General features: G+C 43.6%; 1 protein-coding gene across 43 annotated transcripts in view; it reads right to left on the bottom strand.

Annotated features, from left to right (window-relative positions):
• Nucleotides 1-23,884, bottom strand: part of mbnl1 (muscleblind-like splicing regulator 1) — a 57,466-nt gene that overhangs the window by 26,172 nt on the left and 7,410 nt on the right. For 4 of the 43 annotated variants that reach the window (XM_078173297.1, XM_033649726.2, XM_033649723.2 and 1 more), the window contains exons 1-2: nucleotides 16,720-17,176; nucleotides 7,808-8,779 (exon numbers count right to left, since the gene is read on the bottom strand). In XM_078173297.1, the coding sequence (XP_078029423.1) occupies nucleotides 7,808-7,984 (177 nt within the window). In that variant the 5' untranslated portion in view covers nucleotides 7,985-8,779; nucleotides 16,720-17,176. Of the gene's footprint in view, nucleotides 1-7,807; nucleotides 8,780-9,104; nucleotides 9,278-15,302; nucleotides 15,363-15,767; nucleotides 16,031-16,719; nucleotides 17,178-21,139; nucleotides 21,431-21,766; nucleotides 21,924-23,271; nucleotides 23,517-23,884 lie in introns of those variants that run through there. The other 39 variants (XM_033649735.2, XM_078173294.1, XM_033649730.2 and 36 more) reach the window with 29 other exon arrangements.

Below are 23,884 nucleotides of genomic sequence, written 5' to 3' on the forward strand. Positions count from 1 at the left end.
ACAGCGGCCGAAAATGTCCACAATTTGGGAAAACAATGTCCCAAAAGTCCGAGCAGAGGACGAGATAAGCCACTATATTGACAAAGATGGTAAATAATAGTTATTGTTTAGAAAGTGCTGCCAACGTGTATGTTACATGTCACACTAGAGGTATCACGCCTGTCAACGCCTCTTTTGCTTCCATGATGTCGGCATGCAGTCTAAAATCACACATTGGAGCTGCATGATTCTGCCATGGTTTGGTGCTGTGTAAAAATGCAAAGGTGGCATAAAGTAGGGACTTCGTAGTGGCCCTATAGCACAATCTCTGTGTTAAAAGTTTTAATTGCAATGCCATTTTACTAAATGAAAATAGATGTATTTTAGATGTAAGTGGCTGCATTTATTTTCCTTATACATCTTTTTTTTAATTCAGTGAGATGCAGTTATATTGAAAACTTTGGGCTCTCCACCTGAGTTTAAAATTAAGTTCCACATAGGGGTCATTTCTGGTAAAGACAGAAATGTTTTCATGCTTATGTCTGCAGGACGGAGCCAACCATAACATCTGACTTGAAATTCCTTTGTCACAAGCATTAAGAAGCTACGCCTTTGCAAAACTGGTTTAAAAATTAGGCTTGATGAGGGCTCATTCCTTTCTACAGTGTGTATGGATATAAATAGCTTTTAATTTGTGTAAAAGTTTAAATAAATGTTAATGTTTGCTCTGATGTAGTTTCCTGCCTTTAATAGTTGCTTGTAATCCCATTTTATACATTTTATCCAATAAACTCCTGGAATCCATCAATACAAACCGAGTGACATCACCAGTACCTGTGTGTGCATGCATGTTGTTCGAGTTTAAAATTATGTAGAGCCGCAATCTCAGCTTTGATCTGTCAATGTTTGTTAACTGGTGAAGCAAACAAACCCTCAGGCTATGTGAGGTTTTATGGTATGTCTGTATGTTGAAGAGAGAGACAGAGAGGCGAGAGAATTCATCATTGTATCAGTGGTGTTATAAAGAGGCCCACTGTGATGGAGGGACAGGGACGGCTGACACTGAGAAGAAAAGACAGGCTGTTGTCGCTGATCTTCCGTCACATAAGCTCACAGAGAAGACGTGCAGCCAAACTGATCTGACAAGGATGCACACACCATGGAATGAGCAGACCAAAGAATGTCTCTGTGTATGTGTCTGTGAGTGTCTGTGTGTGAAGGCCTGGATTAGACTGGTCCAAACACAAATTGCTCTAGCATAAAAGTGAGACATACGAAAGAAAAAACCCCTCAACACCAGGACACGGAGATGTAAAAGATCCTACTTAGTGAAATAAAAGCCCCTGCAATGTGACTCAGCTCTTATCAAGTGAAACCTGCTCATTTTAATCAGAGGAGACTGAGCACAGCCAAACAGATGACACTGTGATATGAATAGCTCTCTTCTAGTAAAAGCCGAATGTTATGGATGACTGAATCCTAGACTTGTTAATTTAAAGCAGAGAATTTTTCATTGTGGATGCACCCACAGATATCTCATTAAAAATCCAATTAGGATGGAGATCCCGTGCGCTGACTGCAGAGGAGAGGAGCCCATATGGATCCAGGAAAATGTCTGTCTGAACTATAGCTTCACTGCAGTACCCCGACTTGAGATGAGCACGGTGCTCCTGAAAACAAACCTTGCTGATCAGAGATGTGACAAAACTTTCATCCCGATAACACATTTGTCTTGGTCAGACGCTGACATTATAACACTCTGCACAGGTGTCCTATTTCCTTTTTTTCCCTCAGTCTCGTCTTTGAGCTTGTAACTTTTGGCGAGAAGCCAGTGAAGCAAGCAATGTGAGGATCACACGTCTAGAAGTGGCTTTGGATTCCACACGCCCATCTGCGGCTTTTGTGCAGATAAACAGTGCAGTGGGGTTGTGTCTGAATGTGGCACAGAGCTATTTAGACAACAATCCGCGGAGGGAGTTTAATCTGTTTATGTCATATACTGTAGACAGTTTAACGTGTCTAATTATTTCCTCACAGGTTTATTTATTATTCCCACTTGTGTTTATTATGTGTTGGACAGGGTTCCCACAGCTTAAAGCAAGTTCACTTTAAGCCTTTTTAAGCCTGTCTAAATGCCACTTGGAATAAAACTTAAGACCAATATTACAATAACAAAAAATAGAGACGAGTTTTCTTTGTGATTATTTGCTTCTCACTCTGTATGTGGTATTCCACTTAATAGATTTTCGAGTCTGAAGAACTTTTTGCATAAACTTTTTTGATCTCTGTGACATTAATGTGAGAAGCATTTAATAAATTCTTTAAAAAATAATAAATAAATAACATAGATGTTACCAATTATTTCAAGATGTTACAATCCAACGTCAGAAAAAAAAATCATAAAATCCTACTTCCCATGTCTTAGCAATTTTAAGACTTTACAGATTTGATTTTAAATATTTTAATACTAATTAAAGCTGTATTTTTAGGTTAATTAATTAATTGCCTTTTAAGACCTTTTACGGATCCACAGGAACACCGGTTGTAGCATCCAGAAAAAAAAAAAAACATAAAACTTTTTTTTGTTAAATAGTAATGGACTTGCACCTGTATAGCGCTTTTCCAGTCCTTCGACAACTAAAAGCACTTTCAAGACATGCATATCATAACAACATAGGAATTTTAAAATGGGCTTTAAGCTAGGATTAAAATAAAACTATACTGAGATAAATGACACACTTAAACTAAACTCTGCTGCTATGGTTTTTGTCACTGGCTACATAAATGACAACTGCTGCCTATACATGGCCATGTGCAGTTTGTGACAACACTGTCAAATATACATTAGCCTTCTGAACTCATAACCATGTGCTTATACACACACAGACACACACACACAAAACATGACGTGTTGATTTTACTGCCCAGAGACTGGCTGGATAGTGTGTTTAAAATCATAAAAAACACTGTCGACTAGCAACGCAGCTAATATTTACCCCACATGTCTGTCTGGCCAGCCACCTCTCAGCGCATGTGTGTGTGTGTTTAGCCTGACTGTTCCATCTAACCACTGAACATAAACATGCTGTCAAAATATGGTCAGCAACATGAGAGGAAAGACAGATAGAGACACAGACAGCAAGAGAGACAGAGAGATAGAGACACAGAGAGAGATAAATAAGAGGTATTTGCCCGCCCTCTGCTCTGCAGGAATGTAATCTTGGCTCAGACCAGTGTGGTAACACAAAGAAACCCGCTGCAACAGCACTACTAATACAGATACAACACACACACGCACATGTGCATGTGCGCACACTTGATCTCTTTCTCTCAGACATGACAGTGGGTGTGTCACACTGGCAGGTATACAAAGTACAAGGTCTATGCTGTGTGAATGTGTATCCAAACTGTTCTCTACGGTTGACGGTTACCACTCCTTTTTTATGCCACTGACAGCAGTGTTGGGGGGTAAACAAGGACCTGCTGCTGCTCAAACAAGGTTGACTGGTAATACCACTGCAGACCCTAAACTCATGCCACATAAGTTTATGAGTGTGTTTGTGTGTGTGGGTATATGGGTCTGACAGGGTGTGATGTGAACCACCCAGTCCAGGGATGGGTGTGGCCTGGAGTAAATGAGGCAAAAACCAGACTGAGCGGGAAATCAAGTAGCTACCAAGATGGGCGGAGAATGAAAACAAGCAACGCGGACTAGAATAGGCTTGCATCAAATGAAAATGGGATGGTACAGCACTTGAAATAAGCTGGCAGTTTACCTCTGTGTGGGTGGGGTAGAGCTGCAGTGTTACAGTTCATTTACTGTAGAGAGCACTCTATATTATTTCAGACTCATTCTAGTATAAACTAATGAGGGAGGCATTAGTTGGCTTGCTGCTGCAACCTGAGCTGACTATTATACGGCAATCTGATTAGGAATGCTTTAGTGAAGCAAGCAGAGAACTCGAGTGATTACAACTACTGAAGGTTAAAAGTAGGTTACTTCCTCAACACATCATGTACCTTTTAAACTCTTCTTCCTGTAGTTTTGTCAGACACGCTGAAGCTCAAAGGAGCATATGCTGCACCACACTTTCACACCTGCCTCATCGGTTATTCTGTTTGCATTTACATCAGAGCAGATCTTAATATTTAGCTGTAAATACGAACCGTTTATACAGATTTAGAATCAGCATATCTTACCTAGCCTGTCTGCTTAGACGTTAATCATTAATAGACAAAGTTACAAAGCTGACTTTAAATCAGGGAGTTCTGGCAGCCACTATCCTTCTCCAAATATTTACCCCGCTCTGACATTGCTAAGCTGTCTGTGCTGCACCAACCAGATACACAGGCAACGGAAAGCGCTGCGCTCTGAGGTTAAGGCCTAAGTTTAAGGCCAGTGAACACCCACACATGCATATTGTATGTGCATGAACACATACACACACACATCGCACACAAACCACAAATTGGTTTAAATTCTGTGGCCTAGATGAAAACTTGGTTCTGATTGATTGTCTTGCTCGGGGGTATATGATCCACATCTGATTACTGCCATGAACATCTTCCCATGAAAAATGGTGTTTTAACTCTTTTTGCTATTTCTGGTACAAATATAATCCCTGCTCTGAGTCCCACAGCATGGACTGTACAAGCATGGTTTAGTGCAGGACACATGTTTTTTGTGTGTGAGACTATCTGTGTGTGTATGTGTGTGTGTGTGTGTGTGTGTGTGTGTGTGTTCACCATGTAAAAAGGAGGCCAGAGAGAAAGAAAAAGAGAGAGAGAGTGGCTGTTGGGAAAATGACTGGGTTTGGGTGTGACCTGCTCAGCTATGCACTGGTGATCATGTGAGACCTGTTCTAATTATACACTTCTCAAGAAGAAGGCCGATCCTCTCTCATGGGCAGAAAGTGTGTGGGTGCAGTGTGTGTGTGTGTATGTGTGTGTGTGCGTTGTGGGTGTAGGGGGTGCAGGACTAGTAATGGGGCATGATGTGGCTTCATGTTACACAACTAAATTGAGAATTTGTCCTATTTCAACCGCTGAACGTGTGTGAAAGTAGAGTAGGACATGTGATTTTTCAGTGTGTGTGGATTTGTGGGTCTATGTAAGAGGAAAACCTTAACGATGTGGTGAATGTGTCACTGCCTATGCGTTTGTATTTTAGGTCTTATCTTCTGGCGTATATGTGCAGCTAACAGCTTTCGCTTCTAATTTCCTCTATCCTTTTTTAAACTCTCTCTCTCTCTCTCTCTCTCTCTCTCTCTCTCTCCTACTGTTTCCACTGTGGGTTTCAGAGACCTGCTCTGTTTTTCATTACCAATGGAAAAAATGGGGCGCACGGTTAAAAAAAGTATCACCCATCTCCATTAATACACAAGTCCTAGTGGAAAATGAGTCCAAACTACGAAAATAGGCCCCTTGGTTCCCTCAAAAAGCCTCCATTTTTCTGCCAGCTACTCCTTTCCAGTAGCTGACCTTTACCTCAGCGTGAACGTCAGTTTAAACATACGTATCTAGAGCCCTCCGCCTGTAGAGAAAAGCTGTACTGTGTTGTCAGTGAATGTCGACATGTGGTCACCGTGTCAAACTGAGGGGGGCCTGCGACATCTAGATAGTCAGGAGAACATTTGTGTTTCAGTATCTTGCACCTTGGGGCTTCTTTTCATAGCTTTGACCACCATTTCTATTGGTTAACATTTAAATAAATATTTGACATCTAAAAAACAATGCAACATAAATTCAACTAAGTTCAACGGGGAAATAAATGAGCATTCAGGTGATCACAAGTTGTAAAAAAAGCCAACAGTGTAGCTGCTTCTTTAGGCAAAACCGAAAATGAGCGCATAAGAATTGTTGGCCATAATCACTTCCTGCATTGGAAAGTTGTGTGCGCACCAAGCGGCAGCCTCCGGGGCTGAAAAATGAATCCCAATAGGCAACCATGTTAAAATGCCCAAATTTACAACAGAAATAAACATGTTTACAGCCTGATAGGAAAAAGAGTTTTGGTCTCCATAGCTAATATCCTTATTAGTGACAACTGTATGGGGGATGAATTTATATATAACTCACCCATTTACATTTTATCAAGGCTTAAAGTTAGCATTATTAAGGGTTGGGTCGCTGTGAGTGTCAGGCTGTCTGCTAGGTGTCACTATTGTCTATAAATCAGATCCACTCATTGCTCCTCCAAAACCTCCAACCTCCCATCCAAATATGGTCACTTCTGGCTCCAAAGAAACAAGATGGTGGCGGCCAAAATGCCAAACCTGAGTCATCAAACCAATGGGTGACGTCACAGTAGCTACGTCCATTATATTTACAGTCTATGGTGTGCACACAACTACGACAAGCATGGTGCACCAAAGCTGAACTGGGAGGTGGGTCTATAAACTGGGATGGATGGTTACAACATATGGTTTGGGTATTCATTTTAACACCTTTGTTTTCTCTCCCTACTCAGTTTGTCTAAACTAGGTTTATTTAAAACCTGTACGAGCATGTGAGTGCGCGTGTTTCTTGGAAGATCCCAGGAGATTGAAGACAATGATGGTGGAAATCTCCATCGATAGGAATGATGTCCAAAACCATGAAAACAGTACTCGTGATTTAATAAACAAGAATGACTTAATTTGGCCTGTAATTTTGAAAATCACTCACACACATGCACAGGCGTTAGCACATTGTGAGGAAACTTGGGGAGAGTTCAGCCTGGGCTTCACAATGTTCCTCTGTCCACATCTGCCTGTAAACACTGTTCTCTGAGTCGACTCACACATGCTGTCCTCATCCTAACCCTGCCCTGTTCACACACTGCCAATGACCACGAGTCACCAATGTCTGCAGGGGCAGAACACAAACAGAAATAATAAAAAAAACACACACAGCCAAACCTGTGAGGGTGTGTGTCAAAGCTAGAAATTTTGGGTTGAGGTACGCCCATCTCTAGAGATCTCATGCTCCGATAAAAGACAGATTGTGAAAGAGAGAGAGAATGAGCTGGAGACAGAAACAGAGGTGTTTGCTTTTCTGCTTTCCTGCTGCTGCCTAAAAATGGAAAATTACTGCATACGCTGCCCTAAATTTGCCCCCTACTTAGCTCTAAAATACACACACACGTCTATAGAGACACATACATACAAACCCCCTCTAACTGCCCCTAGGCCTCTGCACAGGAAGTGGTTTGAGTGAGTGAGATCTACATGATGACGCTATCGCTGTGTTCCTCTCTAGCTGTTGAAACGTGTTGTGCTCAGGGCATCCATATGTGTTTGTACATGTAACAGCCTATTCATCTGTGTTTTCCTGTTCAAACACTGGCACACAGCACAGTTTTTCACTTCCAGAGAGACTGTGCTGATTTAGTAAATTCACGCAACACTGTTTATGTACAGTGTAATCAGTCGGAAATGAGGCTGACTTCTACATGACTGCTGAAATAAGTGCTGTAAACACCACCAGCCAAAACACTTCAGCCTGTCCTAGAAAATTCCACAGTGCAGTGTTACAAACGCCTGACTTCTGCTTCCCAAATCGAAAAAGCTGCAACTCCCCCCTCCTCCTCCTCCTCCTCTCTACCCTTGATCACATGTTCCAGTCACCTGACCAGAAATAGGTGGGCCCAAGGAGAGCACATGCCATGGCCAGATGGTGTGCTCTGGCGTGATATAGACTGTAGACAACAGCTATTTCCAGTTTGTAACTCCATATATTCACTCAAATTGCCTGTCAGACTGAACGTGCTCAGTCTCTTATCCGTGGCCAGTCTGTCTGTCTGAGATCTGACCTCCAGACTTCCTGTTCAGCACTTCTCCTTCCTTACCTTGAGTGAGTCAAAGCAGGCGATGACCCGTCCGTTGTCCACCTGACAGCTCTTGGCCGGATGAGCGAATTTGCACTCCTGGTCCGAGCGTGAGCACGTGCCCCTCTGGAACTCCCTGCATACCTCGAGCGTCAGCCACTTTGTGTCACGGATGTGTGCCATGTTTGCCATAGCCATGGCGACACGCTGGCAAAAGTTATTCCGAGCTGAAATCTGTTCAAGCGTGAATAAAGTACCTCTTGTGTGTTAATCCACAACTTAAAGGTCTTTGTTTATTTATTCGTTGTTAAATTCTCTTATACGTGTATGTGACCTTGAAATGAAACATTCAAAATAAAGTTCCTATTGATTGGGAGGGCTCCTTTTCCGAAGTGAAATGTTGCAGGACGAATGTTATTGGATGAATTTCCTGATCAATCAACCAAAGAGAAAGTGTTTATATCCAGGAGACGATAACCTACAAATGAAGTTGCTGCTCTTGGCCCGACTTTGCTTGCCGAACATACAACATTCACAAACAGATGAACAGGCCAAATCAAGAGCCCTCTGGTTAGGTGCAGTGACGCAGGCAACAAAGGTGATAGTCTGGGTGTAGCCTGCTACAGGAAGGTTAAGGACACTGAGGACCGAGTGGAGGCTTAGAGGGTTGAAGGCGAAGGTTAAAGGCAAGGTGGGTGAGATGCTGCGTGGGCCTGGTGGTGTGTTGCGCTGCTGTGGTAAGTGGTGGAGGGCAGTTGGCAGCGGGGCCGTCTGGTGAGGAGAGCTGAGGCTGGAGCCCGACTGCGTGGACTGGATGGTAATGGCGGTGGATGGACGAGCAGGTCGGAGCGTAGGCTGCGAGGTGGGTACGGCTGCTGTCCTTGTACTTGTGTTACTGTGGCAGCAAGCGAGCGAGGCGGGGGGCAGGGAGGGTGGAGCTTCAGCTGTAGAAGCAGGTCGAAGCTGCAGCAGACATCAGGGAAGGCACTTCCTCTGGAGGGCAGAGAGACACAGAGAAGGAGGGAGAGAAACATTAGGCTGATGATACACATCCAAAGAAAACTTTCAGGTTTATTTCTCTTTCATTCATCTTTCATAGGAAGTTCTGACCTGCCGCATTATTTAATCTGCCGCTAAGCTATGCAGCTGTGGGAATGAAGAATATGTAAAAATGTCAGAAATGCAAGGGTGTCAGCTAAAACAAATAAAACGTTCACCCGCCCTGCGCTCTAAACACACATGGCGCGCACACACACGCTCATCACGCCACACCACACACACACAGAAATGCACAAAGCAGCCATTCACAACTTTCCACCTCTTCTGGTCAACGCTGGAAAATCAGATCAAATCCTGTATCGCTTACAGTCGAGCACAGCAAAGCCGGCCATTGCGAATCTGTTTAGAGGTGAAAGAAAGGAAGAGAGTGAAAGCAGAGGGGAAGTCGAGGCAGGGCAGGAGGGAGAAGAGGTTAGTCATTTCCCTTCTTGCGAAGCGGTGTGAGAGTGGGGACCAATGAGAGTTTGCAGAGTTGCAGCAACATTCTGGGCTGAGCGCCAGGTGAGAGCAGGGGGAGGAGCAAAGAGGAGGCTGACCTGCCCGCTGCTAGAGGAAGAGAAAGAGAGGGACAGGCTGAACTAATCACTCCACTCGCTATTACTATGACTACTGATTTATCATAAACAATAATTTAAACAAACAGCCTTTCATGAAAGATCTTAACTAATATTCTCCATGAGCTAAAGCATTTTTAAATAAAAAGCACCATCATGATCACAGCAATGCTACAATGACCTCACACAGACATGCCTGCTGTGATCATACCATGTGTATTTCCCTCATAAACAAAACTTGCCATTCATCAAATGCAGAGAGAGTGTTTTTTTAATACTTATTCGGCAGTGGTTTCTATTTTGAATCCGTTGTACAGCATTTGCTCTGGGATTTTGAATGATTGGGCTCCCGTGGGCCCAGTCGGCTCTTATCGCACAGGCAGGGTAACTCACCACACCCTGTGTAGAGAAATCGCTTTTCCCAGAACAGCATGTGCACCTTCAGCAAAGCTACGAAGAGCTTCTAACTTTACAGCACTGCAACACTGCAACACGCTATATCAGAGTCCTGCAGCAGTACAGCCCAGGTCATGATGACCCAGCAACATGGATATATGTTACAGAGTGAAGGGGGAAACTGCTCGGTTTCACCTTGGTTGACCCCTACGCTAGCAAAAGTAGCATTACTGCTACAAATGACCTTTGGAGTGCAAGCATAATCATAACACAAAAGCTACAACTGCCCTGCCCCCACAACACACATACCAAGCACACACACACAGAGCAAATGATCTTCCATATCATGCACTTTAGAGACTAAAATAAATGAACTTTTTAATTAAATTTAAAGCAAAAAGATATATCACCTCACTGCTAAATATTTTTAAATGACAGATAACATTTTATTAAAAGCTGCTGTTTCTTTTAATAACAGGCAGTAATGTTGTTTTTGTCAGTTTAGAGGTGTTTTTAAGTCAAATTTTTTTTGAATAAGCGTGGCTAGATTAAATGCCTTGTTATGGAATAACAATTCATAATTTTATCTTCATTGCTGTGTAAGTGTCAAGTCAGCCAAGTCTAACCTCTCTATGTAACCCTATATGGCCCAGGGCTGTGTTTTTAATATCATATAATGCTGATGGTACATGTATTTATTGCTACAGCTCAGCCTGACAGGACCGATAGCAACACACCTTTACTACCTAAATATACTTTGTAATAAGTTGAGTTCCAGTGAGGTCACATCTGAACACAGCTGGACATGAACTAATGAGGTAGAATACAGATATCCATTATAAAATGTTTTAAAATTGAAGGTGCCAGGGGCTGTCTTCAATCAAATGAGAGAATGTGATGACTTGGTGCATGAAAACGCCCCCTACGTTCCGTCTGGCTGCCTAATCTGTTTCTATGGTTTCTATTAGTGTCAGATGAGAGCGTATCTTTGAGAAGGGGAGAGGGAGAAGATGTAGTATGGCGTAAGACAGTGCCAGAGCGATAATGAGCGCTCATTATGATCCATCATGTCTGGACATGGGTGTCCTTACCCTATTGATTTCTTCATCTCTGTGGTCTTTCTTGTCAGTATGCCACTCCCTCTATCTAATTCCACTTTAACTGTCGGTGCTCTTTGTCTCCAAAGCATCCATTTCAAACAGATGGCTGTTTAATAGGATCTCTTCTCTAACCAAAGAATTGATACGGTGTTAACGAGTACTGTACTTTGGTCTTCCTGATTTTTTTTCCACCCTCCCCATCTCCATCCATGCCTCTGCCTTTGTGCCCTCAATGTGACAGTCTGGCCTGCGTTCTCTTCCAGCATCCTCAGCAGCACTCCCTCAGACTCCAAGGTCTTGGAAGCTGGTGCAAGGTCAACCACAGTGGAGGAAGAGAAGATGGCGAGAGAAAGAGAGAGACAGAGGGAGAGAGAGAGAGCGCACGACCGTATGCTTCCTATCACCCTTTAGAACACGTGGCAGAAACACTCCATGGCTGCAAGAAGAGGAAGTGTGTGTGTTTTCAATATCGGAGCATCACCATCAGCTCATGGTCATGTGACACCAGCATATGCCTCAACGGCACAAACGGTTTCTGACATGAAAAGCAAGCCTGCTCCGTCTTTTACTTTCTATTGGTTATGAGTCACAAAACAAATCTGTTCTCAACGAGTCAAACACGCTGTCAAAATACGGACTGTGATGGATGGCGCTCAGCTATATGAGGTCTTCTTGAACACAGAGAGCTGTTTTGAGGCATGTCTCAACTGATTGAAAAGGTTCGAGCAATCAAAGCAACATGCTTGTTGCTAACCTGGACTGGTCTTGAACTTGTCATTGTGACTAACTGCTAGAGAAAAGAGGGAGTGGTTCACAGTTGTGGTGAGACTTCCTGAAAAATGGCCAAGTGGCACACTATTAGTTTACTTTAGCATAGCTTAACACCATAGGTCAAGAGCTGCCCAAGGCTCTATTCTGAATAATCGCATATGAAATACTACACTGCTAACTGCTGCAGTATGACTGGAGATTAAGCGGAAGCAAAATGCTACTTATTATATTGCAACATCTGCTATGACAACCTCACCAACAAACATAGCTTCTAGCCGGGGCTCCTATTTTCAGCTTTGACTGCAGAGGAAGAGGCGTTCGTCTCTTTTGGTTCGCTGCTGTTTAGTAAAAGAAGTGGTTTCAGCACATTGACAGAGGTGGAGTCAGGGTGACAGTGTGCTGAGACAGGTCATCTCAGTGGAGGACGCCGGAGGAAATGCAACACCCCGGGCCTCGCTCCTGCTGCTCCATGTGCTCAGAATATAGCATGTCAATATTGCCCTCGCTGACCTCTATCCGCACACATACACACTGCTGCACATATGGACACGCGGACATGTTCTCCTCGCTGTCTCTTGATCTTTCTCCGTCAGACACACGCACACTGAGAGGCTGAGGGCTGCTATACACTGTAGCTCTTGCAAACAACATACTGTACATCCCTGAGTAAGATGCTTTGTTTTGGGGTGATGCTATTTTGGTGGAGAGATCGCACCCAGTAAGGTCTGAATAAAATAGGTATAAGGGCTCGGGCAACAGCACATTGCATTAAAAAGACATGATGGATACACGTATACTGTATTTCTTGGGTTTGTTATGAGTAGATGGCATGGATGAAAAGAGCTCACACTGACCAAAATCCTCCACACGGTGTTGCAAAAATAAAATTCATCATGTCTTGCTAATTTGAGTATCACCATTGTTTGTATTGTTAGAGCCTTTTAAAGTTTTTTTAAGATTATTTTTGGGTGTTTTATGCCTTTATTGTTCCTACAGCCGAAGATTGGACAGGAAATGTGGGAGAGAGGGGGGATGTCATGCAGCAAAGGGTTGCACGTTTGAATCAACCCTGGGCCACTGCAAAGCACTGAGCCTATGAGTCGCACGCTCTACCCAGTGAGCTAAAAGTTTGTTTGGACAATTTGCTGATATCACAAGTACAATGACAATAATTTCGATGCAATTCAACTCAGGGGCCTGCAACTGATACAAGACAATATCAGTAAATATCGTCATTGTCTTTTTCTTGGCTGCTTGCAATTATCTGCTTGCGCTAGGTGGCTAGCACTGTTTGAATCTTTAGGAAGGAGGTGCGCCTGGGTGGAAATGATAACACAGACTACCATGGAAAATTCAAAATAAAGGCTTGTCTTAAAAATGATAATACAAATTGATGTTTTCACCTTGCATCAATATTATTGGCTCCTTGATTATTGAATCAATATAGTGTCCCAGATCAGTGTATTGTTACACCCCTATTAAGAAGCTCCTTATCGTCATCGGTATCAGGTCGTCATCTCCCCTCAACTATTAGTTTAACTGACTTATTTGTCATCAGGTTAAATAACGTGGTTCTGAAAGTGAGTCTTAGGCCAGGAACGAACAACAAACAATGCCTATTGATTCCTCTGAGAGCAAACCTCCAGAGACAATTAGATCTCTTGTTTAGCATACATGGACAGAGCTATCCACACACACACACACACACACACTGACAAGACACACAAATGCAGACCTATACAAACACACAGACCTCTGTATATCCTGACAGAGGGTATTCTTAAGCTAAGTGAATATCTGACTGTGTGTGCAACACTGCATCTTTGTGTGTGTGGATGTGTGTAAGGATGTGGTGAAGTCAACGGACAGTGAGGATAATGGCCGGCCTTATGGTTTAATGAGTGGCTCATTGGCTCACATTTATATTGTCTATGTCAATGTGCTGGGGACGTGGTCAGGGTGATTTCCACATGTACAGGCAGGTTACAAAATTTAAGAGAAACTCAAATAAATGAGAGGAGGAACATCTCCAAATGCAAAGGATAAGTGGTCTGATGGGTACTAAAATTATGTGAGTCATATGCCATGACCTTAGCAGTCACCAACTGAACACCTGTGGGAGATTTCAGACAGGTCTGTTAGATGAGGGAATATCTTTCAGAGGAATGTTGCTCATCCCTTCAGTAGAATTCAGAAATGTGTAAAATCTACGCCAGGTTTTACTGAAGCTGTTCTGGCAGATCATGGTGGACCTTATTAAGATGCCTTATGTCATTCTTTTCCTCTTATATTTTCATCCATCTGTGTATACGGCATAGTTGTTATCCAATATATAGACATAAATATAAACAGGAGGCTGGGAGAAATCTTATATTGTTAACATAATAGTTGCTGTGGCTTGCTGACTTTTCCAAACACAATAAAGCATTTTTTCTTTTTAAGACAACAGCTTTGCACCTATCCATATAATACTTTTGTGTACGCACAGAGCAGAATCTTTTTCAGTCCTGAGCATACGCCATCATGACTAATCACGTATGCCACATGCACAATTAGATAAGTTGGTTTAGCTTCTTTATCAGTACCGGTACATTACATGCAAACATACCTCACCAGTGACCAATTTTATCTTCTGCACTAGTTATAATTCTAATCGAGTCAGTCATTTTCATGGAGGGCAGGCCATGCTAATGTAACCACATCCACTGGCTCGTGTTGCGGCCTGCTTCTAATATACTGAGGCAAACAGACCCAGCTCAGTCACAATGATAGAAACAAAGGCAGCCATGTAGTTAGAAAGAGACTGTGAGTGAGAGAATGTGACCATTGGGGCCAGCGTGTGTTATTAAATGTTACAGCCATCTATCGCTGCTTCAGAGATGGAGAGGTTTAAGATGACGAGGCTGAAAGCAGGAGCTGATGCAACTGGGGTGAAGGAAAACAAGGACAGGCTTGTGTTGACATGTGTACCTCTGGACAGAAAAACAAAGAAATAACTAGACGCTTATTACTGACTCCACGAGCAGCAGCTTCGACATGCTGCTCGCTCTGCTTATTATTGCTGCTGTGGGGTTCAGATGCAGGTGGACCCTGGCTTTGTTTCCTCTTTACTGCAATATCTGAAAACAATTATAACTGGCTAACTAAAAGTTATAAAAATAGGTGAATATTGGGACAAGTTAACGAATCACCCGTGTCTCTGACAGGAGGTTGAAGTTGATTCATTTTACCATAGCTTTAGTGTCAAACTGTTGCTCAGAGGGGTTGAAATGTGGTCATAACACAGTAGGAACATACAGAGAAGCCCTCGTGTAATAAAGGCTTAACCTGTCAGCACAGATTCAGCCATGCACGTAATCCTGTCTGTAGGGCAGATCCTAGATCACAGGAAACACACATAAATCCACAGCAATTTGCACCTGAGTTCACACACACATGTACAACCTTACACAGAGTGAGCAATGTCATCTCTGACATTATTAGCCATAATATTCACGTTGCCAACAGCACGTTCCTCAGGCTTCTGCAAGACAGAAATTGATAGCAGCGGAGGTACCATGGGGACTTAGAAAGTCTTGACAATGCAATCTGCCACACATCTGTCTGTGTTGCGCATGCTTGCGTGTGTATACATACTTGTGTGTGTGCTACTGTCTGAGCCACCCTGAATCCCTCCAAGTCACAACAACAACATTCCTCATCATCGCCCCAACCACGGACACACCACCAAGAGGAAACCCAGAGAGGCGAGGGGGAGGAGGGCAGAGGTGGTGAGGAAAGGGACAAAGAGGGGAGAGAAGAAAGCCTAAAGTTTAAGCTCTGAAGATCCTCTGGCTTTCACAAACCATATTTTACCAGAATCACGTCCTGCTGTTATTCAGACAGTTTTTGGACTCTCCGAAAGAATCAATGCCTAAAAAAACATTTGAAATTATTGTTTCGGACAAATAGCCAGATATTATCGCACGTAGGCAAACACTTTCAGTCCATTTACCTTCGCTTGATCCACACAGACAAACTTAACTCCTGAAAGAAATAAAAACATTACGGCTCAATCTCCCGTTATCTCCTAAAGCCTTAATAAAGTACGAAGCTACTTACTTTCACTCCAGTTTAAACATCGACAAGTAAAATCCCTCCATTTACTGGGTCTCCTTCTCCCTGTCTCTCTCGTTCTTGCCCCTCTTTCCTTCTGTCTTCAACTTTCTTCCTCTCTCTCAGTTACTCCCCCTCTGTCAGACGCATGAAAACACTCACTTAGTCACACATACACACACACACTAACGCACACACACTCCCACAGACAGAGTCACCCTCTAACACACTCTCTCCTCCCGCGACCCGGAATGCTTGGCAAGATCCAACTGTACTGAAATACTGTGCTCGCCATATAAGGTAGCAGCAGCTTCACATGTCACACGTAATTTACATGCGGCGGGGCGGGAGTTTGCCTTACACAGCACACACACGTAGAGACACACATACACACATGCAAAACCATGCTTCCCCCTTTAGGCTGACGCAGCAAGGGAGGGAAGAGGTACAAGGGAATCAAATTTTACCATTCCCCTTGTTAACCAAGCCCTGCGGGATAACTCCCAACATGTCCAATGTTGAGTCAGATGAAGGGAATGAAAGCTGAGTGGGCGATCTATTGATCCTCTCCACTGCTTCCTGGAACAACCATGGCCCTCCAAACACACACACGCGCGCACACACACCAGCAAATTTTCTTGCTAACTAGCGCTACCCTCAGGAAGTAGCTATTGTGTGACTGTCTGCTTTGAGCCAAGAATGTGTCTTACTGTGTCTGTGTGTGTACGTGCATGTGTCTCTATCTATAAAACAAGCCGTAACAAATCAATGTTAACCCTGTGGCCCACATACTGAACACACACACATGGCAGACACTAAGGCAAACAATCCCCATATCTCTACCAATGCTCCAATGCACAGGCGCTTACTCTGGAAAGTAAAGACTGCAGCACACACAGGAGGAAAGATCTAGATAGACCAATGAGACAAGGAGGAGGGTTATGAACCAAGCTCTTACCTCTCACATTGCTCTCCAGTTTGTGTGTGTGTGTGTTTGCTTCCGCGTGTCGATTGACTCTGTGTTTATGCGTGTGTTCAGACAGGCCGCGACAGCAGACCCCCAGGCACCGGCTGGACCATTCTCAGGCAGGCAGGCAGAGCGCAGCAAGGCAGAGCGACTGGCAGAAGACAGGCAAGCGAGTGAGCGAGTGAATCAGCAGCAAATGAGTGGAGGAGCTGTGCGGAGCCGAGCACCAGAGTGAGAGAGAGAGAGAGAGAGAGAGAGAGAGAGAGAGGGAGAGAGGGAGAGAGAGGGAGAGAGGAGGAGTGTTTGTCTGTGTGATTGTGTGTGTGTGTGTGTACGTTGCAGCGTTGGCTGTGTGCGCTAGTGTCTCCCCTCCCCTGCCTCTTGAAGTGGCTGAGCTGGGCTGTGCTGAGCTGAGACGGGCTGGGCTGTGTCTCTACTGACTCCCCAGCCTCTGGATCGTCTGTCTGCTGCCCAAGGAAAGTGGTGCTCGCTGGGTGGCAGTAGCAACAGCTGTGGAGGAGGAGGAGGAGGAGGAGGAGGAAGAGGAGAAGGAGGAGGAGGAGGGAGCCCTGACTGCACTGGGCATACAGATCCTGCAGTCCCCTCTCCCTCCCTTTCTTCCTCACTGAAGGCTAGCCACGCCCCCCCTAAAACAACACCAGGAAGTGCTGGTTCAGTTACAGCAACACTGCCCTTGCCTATCCAGTGAAGCTGAGGACAGAGAGAGGGAAGAGGGAGGGAGGAAGGAAACACTGGGAAAGCACAGCAAGAAGATAAAGAAGGGAAAATCATAGAAGCAAGGAAATGCCATGTAGAGTGACGAAGGGTATCAGAAATAACACCTGGGGTTATTAAATACTGCCAGTGAGGACAGAGAGAGACAGAAACAAGTAAAACAATGTATTTAGTGACATATGGACGAAAAACGAGAAACACAGCAGTTGGAGAGAGCTAATAGTTTAAGGGATGTGCAGGAAAGAATAGTGAAAAGGAATTCACGCGGAGTTTGCTGCAGATTAGGCCTGGCTTCTGTCAGGATCCTCTCTTCTGCTGTGGCATGCAACCCTCACACACCTCAGCTCAGCCTCACACTTTGTCCACACTAAAAAAGCAGCACCGATTAAACTGCACTAAATCCAGATGGACTACGCCAGTAAGTGGTTGTACATTGAGAGTAACAAAGAGCACATAAATACTCTGGCAATTCCTATTCACATAGATGCAGACTGATGCAGTTCGGTTGCAGGTCAGCAACATATTACAAAAAGGCTTACCAAGACAACACTGAGGCAACTGCTCTTGCCAACTTTCCTGTATTGTTGTTGACCCGAGGTTTCTGCCGCCACAACCCCTGCATCCAGGGAAGAGCCAGCGAGGCTAAAGAAGCCTCCAAGAATTTGATTTGGACCTGATGCTGCAATATCCGGTAGCCATGGAGATAGTGGCCTTGGCATCTGCAGGAATCTTTGCAGATTTTGAGCTGTGTGCTGACGCCAAGTTTTCTGTCTGATCCTGCATATTGTCTGTGACTCACTTCATTTGATTGTGATCAAGGAGAGAGTGCATTCATAATGCTGCCTGGACTGAAAATAGCTCTTTAATGTAGTTTAATTTACAAAGAAAGCGAATTTCACACACTGCAGCCGAATTCAGTTTGACTGAGATCGCACCTGCATCCGTATTCGTAGGGAGATGGAGGAACCTTCTCTTCCTCTGCTGTATTTGCATATACATGTGCAGTATAGTGCTGCAAGAAATATGCCAGTGCTTCTCCTATGTAAAAGTGTCACGCCTGTCTTTCCATTCCATCCCTTCCTTCTCTCTTTGGACCGGTTCCTATTGCTGCACAGCTCTGTTTAATACAAAGCTGGTGATAAGTCATCTCTAATTTACACAGCAGGCCCTTAAACCCAGGGTGACAATCTGTGGTAGAGCCCCAGCTGCAGTGCTAACCCTTTACCTAGCCAGTGTCATGGTGCAATGTGCCTACATACTCAAAACATGTTGTATATCGTGAACAAAAGAAAGATGTCACGGGATGCCATAGTACTACTTTTCTAAGTTGACCACATTTTGATGGACAGTGCCATTATTAGCTCCACCATCAAACTGCGTGCCTTGATCTATTTCCAACCGTCATTCATTAGTGATGGAAGGAGATCTATTTCCAACCATGGAAACAGCCCCGCTAGAACACATACAGTATGTCTTTTAGATTAGCAGAGCAATCTGTTTGACTGCTGATCAATGGAAGCAGCAGGTCACTCTAACCTCCAAATGGAGTTTTCCTTGACCCATAATGAAGAAACATGGTGATTGATGCTGCTCTGGCTCAATAGGAGACACATTAGCAACGCCTCCAAAGATCTGGGCTTTCTGCGAACCTCAGACACTGACGTGGAATTTCCCCTCTTGTGCTGCAGCTGAGTGTACGCCAGTTGCTTCTGCTCCTTTCTGTCCCTGCGTATTTCTTAAACTCCTCTGCCCTGCTGGTCCATATTTCCTATTCATTATCATTCTTCATATGTTCCCTGTGAGTGTTTTCATCACATTCTCTCACTTAATGACTACATCTCTAGTCCACTAAATTTCCCCTCAAACAACCGCAACCACTTGTCTATGTGTCACAGCCCGCAGAGCCATATACAAATATAGAGCCGAGCTTTGCAGTTACCAGAAGACTTGCTCGTTCAGTTCCACGAGTTTTATTCTGCATATAATCTGATCAAATGTAGAACAGGAGCCTATTTCTCCTTTCCTACTTCTTTTTTCTTTATCTGAACTGAAATCAGCCATACATTTTAACTTCCTGCTCCCCATGTCTTGTGTCTCACACAGATAAGAAGATGGCGTGACCGTTGTTCTCTGTAGGAGATCAACAAGGCCATAAAGCTGTTTAGATATGAGCCAAGCGCGACAAAAATCAACATCCTGGGGTTGAGCAAACTCTTCACACATACTCATGTTAACCAACTGAAAACAGGAAGAGGTGTGTGTGTGTATGCGGTCTGTTAAAGGGGAATTCCATCTATTTTACACATCGAGATCAGAACTAATCATGTGGAGAATGTCTGAGAAAGTAGGTCTAGATTTTCTGTTGCATCGCTTTTGATGGCTCTTTTTTATTATCTGTCTGTCGTGAGTTCTACAAATTTATGAAAGTGAAACTGCTAAAGAGCAGAGTAATTTTACAAGGAGGACATGAATATTCTGGAAACTCCCTAACACTATTCTACATCAGTCACATTAACCCTAAACCAACACAGTCTGGCATGAGTGACCCCTCTGCCTCTGTCAGGCCACCAAATCCTAACCCTTCACCTTAGTCTGCCCCATTTTCTCTCCCTCCTCCCTGATGAATGCAACTTTCCACCTTAAGCTTCCCTATCATCTCAGCGCTCTGCTATTTCCCAGCACTCTGTAAATGACACTGGCTGGCTGATGTGAACTCTCACTCCACTGAGGAAATGTCCCAGAGCTTTCGTGAGCCAAACTCTGACGGCTCATCTATCACTAAGGCCGCAAATACACATTACACTCCCATTACAGACCATCACAGCAACAACTGCAACAGTACACAGTCCTGTGGAAAGGCCCACAGCAGGGAGCTGCACTCAACGTCAGCCATTTTACTATGGCTTATTTTGGAGGCTGCAGAATGAGAAAGCAAAATATTGCTTTGAAGTAAACAACTTCTGCTTTTGTTAGGTGTCACTTTAGAATACAGGAGGAGTATCCCACATACTCGAAGATGTTAGAACTATGCCGCTAATTACTATAAATATACATGAAAGTGGGACAAATTATGTCAAACTACTTTTCCAGTGTGCATACTTGCAGTCATATTTCACTGCTGCATATTTGTGGTTTCTCTTAACTTCTCTCTACTTTGACGCAGTGAGGGGAAGCAGGTGCAATTCAAGCTGTCGGGTTTGAAATACAGAGAGGAAATAGCACACTGTCTTGTCCCCATCTGACACCATTGTGTGTGTGTGCGTATGCACCATTCAAGCTTGAAGCTTATCTGGGAGATAAAATGAAAACGAATGGAAACACCCTTTGCAAAGAGGCCTTTCACTCCAGCTTCCAGCTATTTTTCTGTCTAAATGTAGCCTGCAGATATACTGCTGCAAATATCAAATAAACTCCACTCGCATCCCAAACTTCTTACAAACCTTGTATCTCTACACAAAGTTACATCAAGAGTAAAACACTGCAAATACTGGCTTTCCTAGAGCTGACAAACTTCCGTCTTTGCAAAACATTTCACGTGTTAAAAAGAGGGAATTATCAATATTTAGACAATTACAAAATCGTATAAAAACAAATCAATAGAAAACACCAAATAAAACCTAAAGTTGTCGATAGACATTAATCCTACAGAAAATGATATTACAGCTAGTGAGCTTACCTGTGTGTCTGTCTATCGCTGACGTGCCACTGGGACAGATGAAGCCACTTCAACACAGGTCACACAGACGCAATGCACTATGGGATGAACTAACATCTTCATTTCTCTCTTCCCCTACTTCTCTCACTCTCAACTCTCTCACTCTCATAATAGCACCTTCTGCTTGGCAACGGCCATACCACAAATGTGGTCAGGTTTACAGCGAACCATCACTGCGCAACATCAAGTCTCCATGACAACCACTCCTTATCTAATTTGCATCTTCTGCTTGCATTATCTACTGATGCCAAATACGGTCACCTTGTTATTTTCCCCGCCTCTCTCTGCATCCCCTTTGTATAACTTCCTCTTTCCCTCCATTTTCACAACTGTGTGTACGTAGGTCGAATGTTTTGGTGCACACAGACACATACGCATGCGTGCAGCCTGTGAGTGTGTGAAAAAAAGGAAGTGCCTGTGACATTAGACCAGTTTGCAGCCCGAGAGATAAGCAGTGAAGCGGCTTTTTAGATCAGGAAGTGGGGTGTTGTAAAGGTTGCTGTTGAGGGACTTAAAAAAGAAAGGGGACCTGCAGTATGTTATCATAATCCTCACACGGCAGGTACATCATCACAAGATTTCACTTACTCCCTCGGTTCTTCCTCTGTGAAATCGGCACAGGCATTTGGCCTCCTCCTCTTCCTCTCCCCAAGGACTGTGTCTATCAAACTATCGCTGGAATGTTGAACCAGGCCCCTAGAGCCCACACATGCAGCAACACTCAGCAGCACTCAGCACCTGTCTCTGACTGCCAGCAGAGAGAAAGAGATGCGGTCAATCACACTGGACAGCACAGCAAAGAGGAAAGAGCAGTGGAGAGTGGGAGGCGAACAAGCATTTTATCAGCAGAAAAAAACCCCACACTGAGCAGGCTGCATGTTGTGTGGGACAAATCAAATGACGGCTTAATTTCTTGAATGTAATATATTATAATTAAATCAGTTATGAAATCTTGGCATATTTACCATAAACAAAAAAAGTCAAGACAAGTTGCAACCTCCTCTGCCGCCACTGTTATTGTGTTTTCCAAATACGAGACCACATATTGCAAAAATACTGCATGTTGCTTCCTGTTGCAAACATAATGTTACTGTCACACTACATACTTCAAGCAACTAATAAGCATACATTGAACATAAGGAGGTTTTTCAGAGCAAACTCAGGTGAAATTATCTTCAAAGACGAAGTTGACAACTTCAGGGACCTTATTTCTGGTATTTTGGTGCCATTTTATGCTTAAAACAAGACTAAAAATGCATCTTAAAAAGGTGCATCTACACTACTTAGCGACATTTCACAATTAAATTTGATACCATGAGGCAATAGTTCCCAACCTAGGGGTCTGGACCCCAAATTCAAACCTAAGGGGTCACCAAGATGATGAAAAAGATCCAAAGATACAAAATCATGTCTACTTCCTTTCTGTGCTTTTTTTTAGCGAACAGTTAGACCCATTTAGGCCTCTAAAAATCCCCAAGAGGAAACTATATATAATAAATAATTTATTTTTAGTTGGTTGGCTGATACACATAGCCTTATTTGCTAAAAGAAAAGATTTTTGCACACTTGTGTTTGACTTAATTCCAAGCTTTTCAGTCCATCAGACCTTCATCAGACTCAACAGAAAGGTAAAGGTAACCAATCCCATTCTAATTATTGGCATAACGCAACACACACGTGCACGATGCTAGTGGTACAAGCTCCACCTCTTGGGAACTGTAGTATTTTAAGTACTGAAAGGAGTACTTTGAGGCAGACAAATGGAAGCCATACTTGTTATAAAATACAAAAATACAAAAAGAGGTGGAACACAGCAAAGAAAAAAATAAATACAATCAGGAATCACCTTATATTCATACCATATATACAACAGGTCACAAGCCAAAAAGGTTGGGACCCACTGCCATGCAGCAATATAGCAGATTAATTTATGGAAAAACCAACAGAGCATATTGTCTTGTTTGTTTAGAGTAGTTATACTTTCATTATACTATTCATATTTCTTTCTATTTATTCAGATATTATCAGGAGATGCAACCTCTCATCCCAAGCTTTCTAGACATATCATCTCTCCATCTGCCACTTTAACTTACCCAGGCAGTGTCTGGAGAAGCTCCGAGGAAACATCAGAGGCCCTGAGCACCAGCCGGCCTCTCCTCCTCTGGGCTGTGGGGCTGCTGAGACTCTGGGGACTGGAAGTCAATGAAACCAGGCCTAATTTAGCCTCCGCTGCTCCACGAGCTGCCAGGAATCAGAGTGAGACTCCTTCCCTTTTTAGGGCTCCCTGGACACTGCAGTCTGCAAGTGGCACTACAACATTCCTATCTGCACTAAGAACCTGGAGGGAGAGACGGAGAGAGGTGACAGTCAAAATTGTTATATGGAAGCGCTGTTTTAATTATTAACTAGGTCTACAAGTCATAAACGTGCACTGTGGGACCTATGTAAATTTAAACAACGCTCCTAGTTATTGACTTTATTCATGCTGTACATTTTTTTTAACCTGCCAGTTTGGACACTTTTACAATCACCTTATCTTTACACCACTTTCACTTGATATGTGCGCAGCTTGGTCCTGTAAATGACTGAGACACTTTGCCCACTGTCACAATAGCTTGCCATAAACTCACACCAGTAATTAGGTGTGAAAAGGGGACTAATCAGATAATCTGTACTTACACAATCCACTCAGCCAGGCCCTGACAC

The sequence above is a fragment of the Epinephelus lanceolatus genome, chromosome 12 (genome assembly GCF_041903045.1).
Source record: "Epinephelus lanceolatus isolate andai-2023 chromosome 12, ASM4190304v1, whole genome shotgun sequence".
Classification (NCBI taxonomy): Eukaryota; Metazoa; Chordata; class Actinopteri; order Perciformes; family Serranidae; genus Epinephelus; species Epinephelus lanceolatus.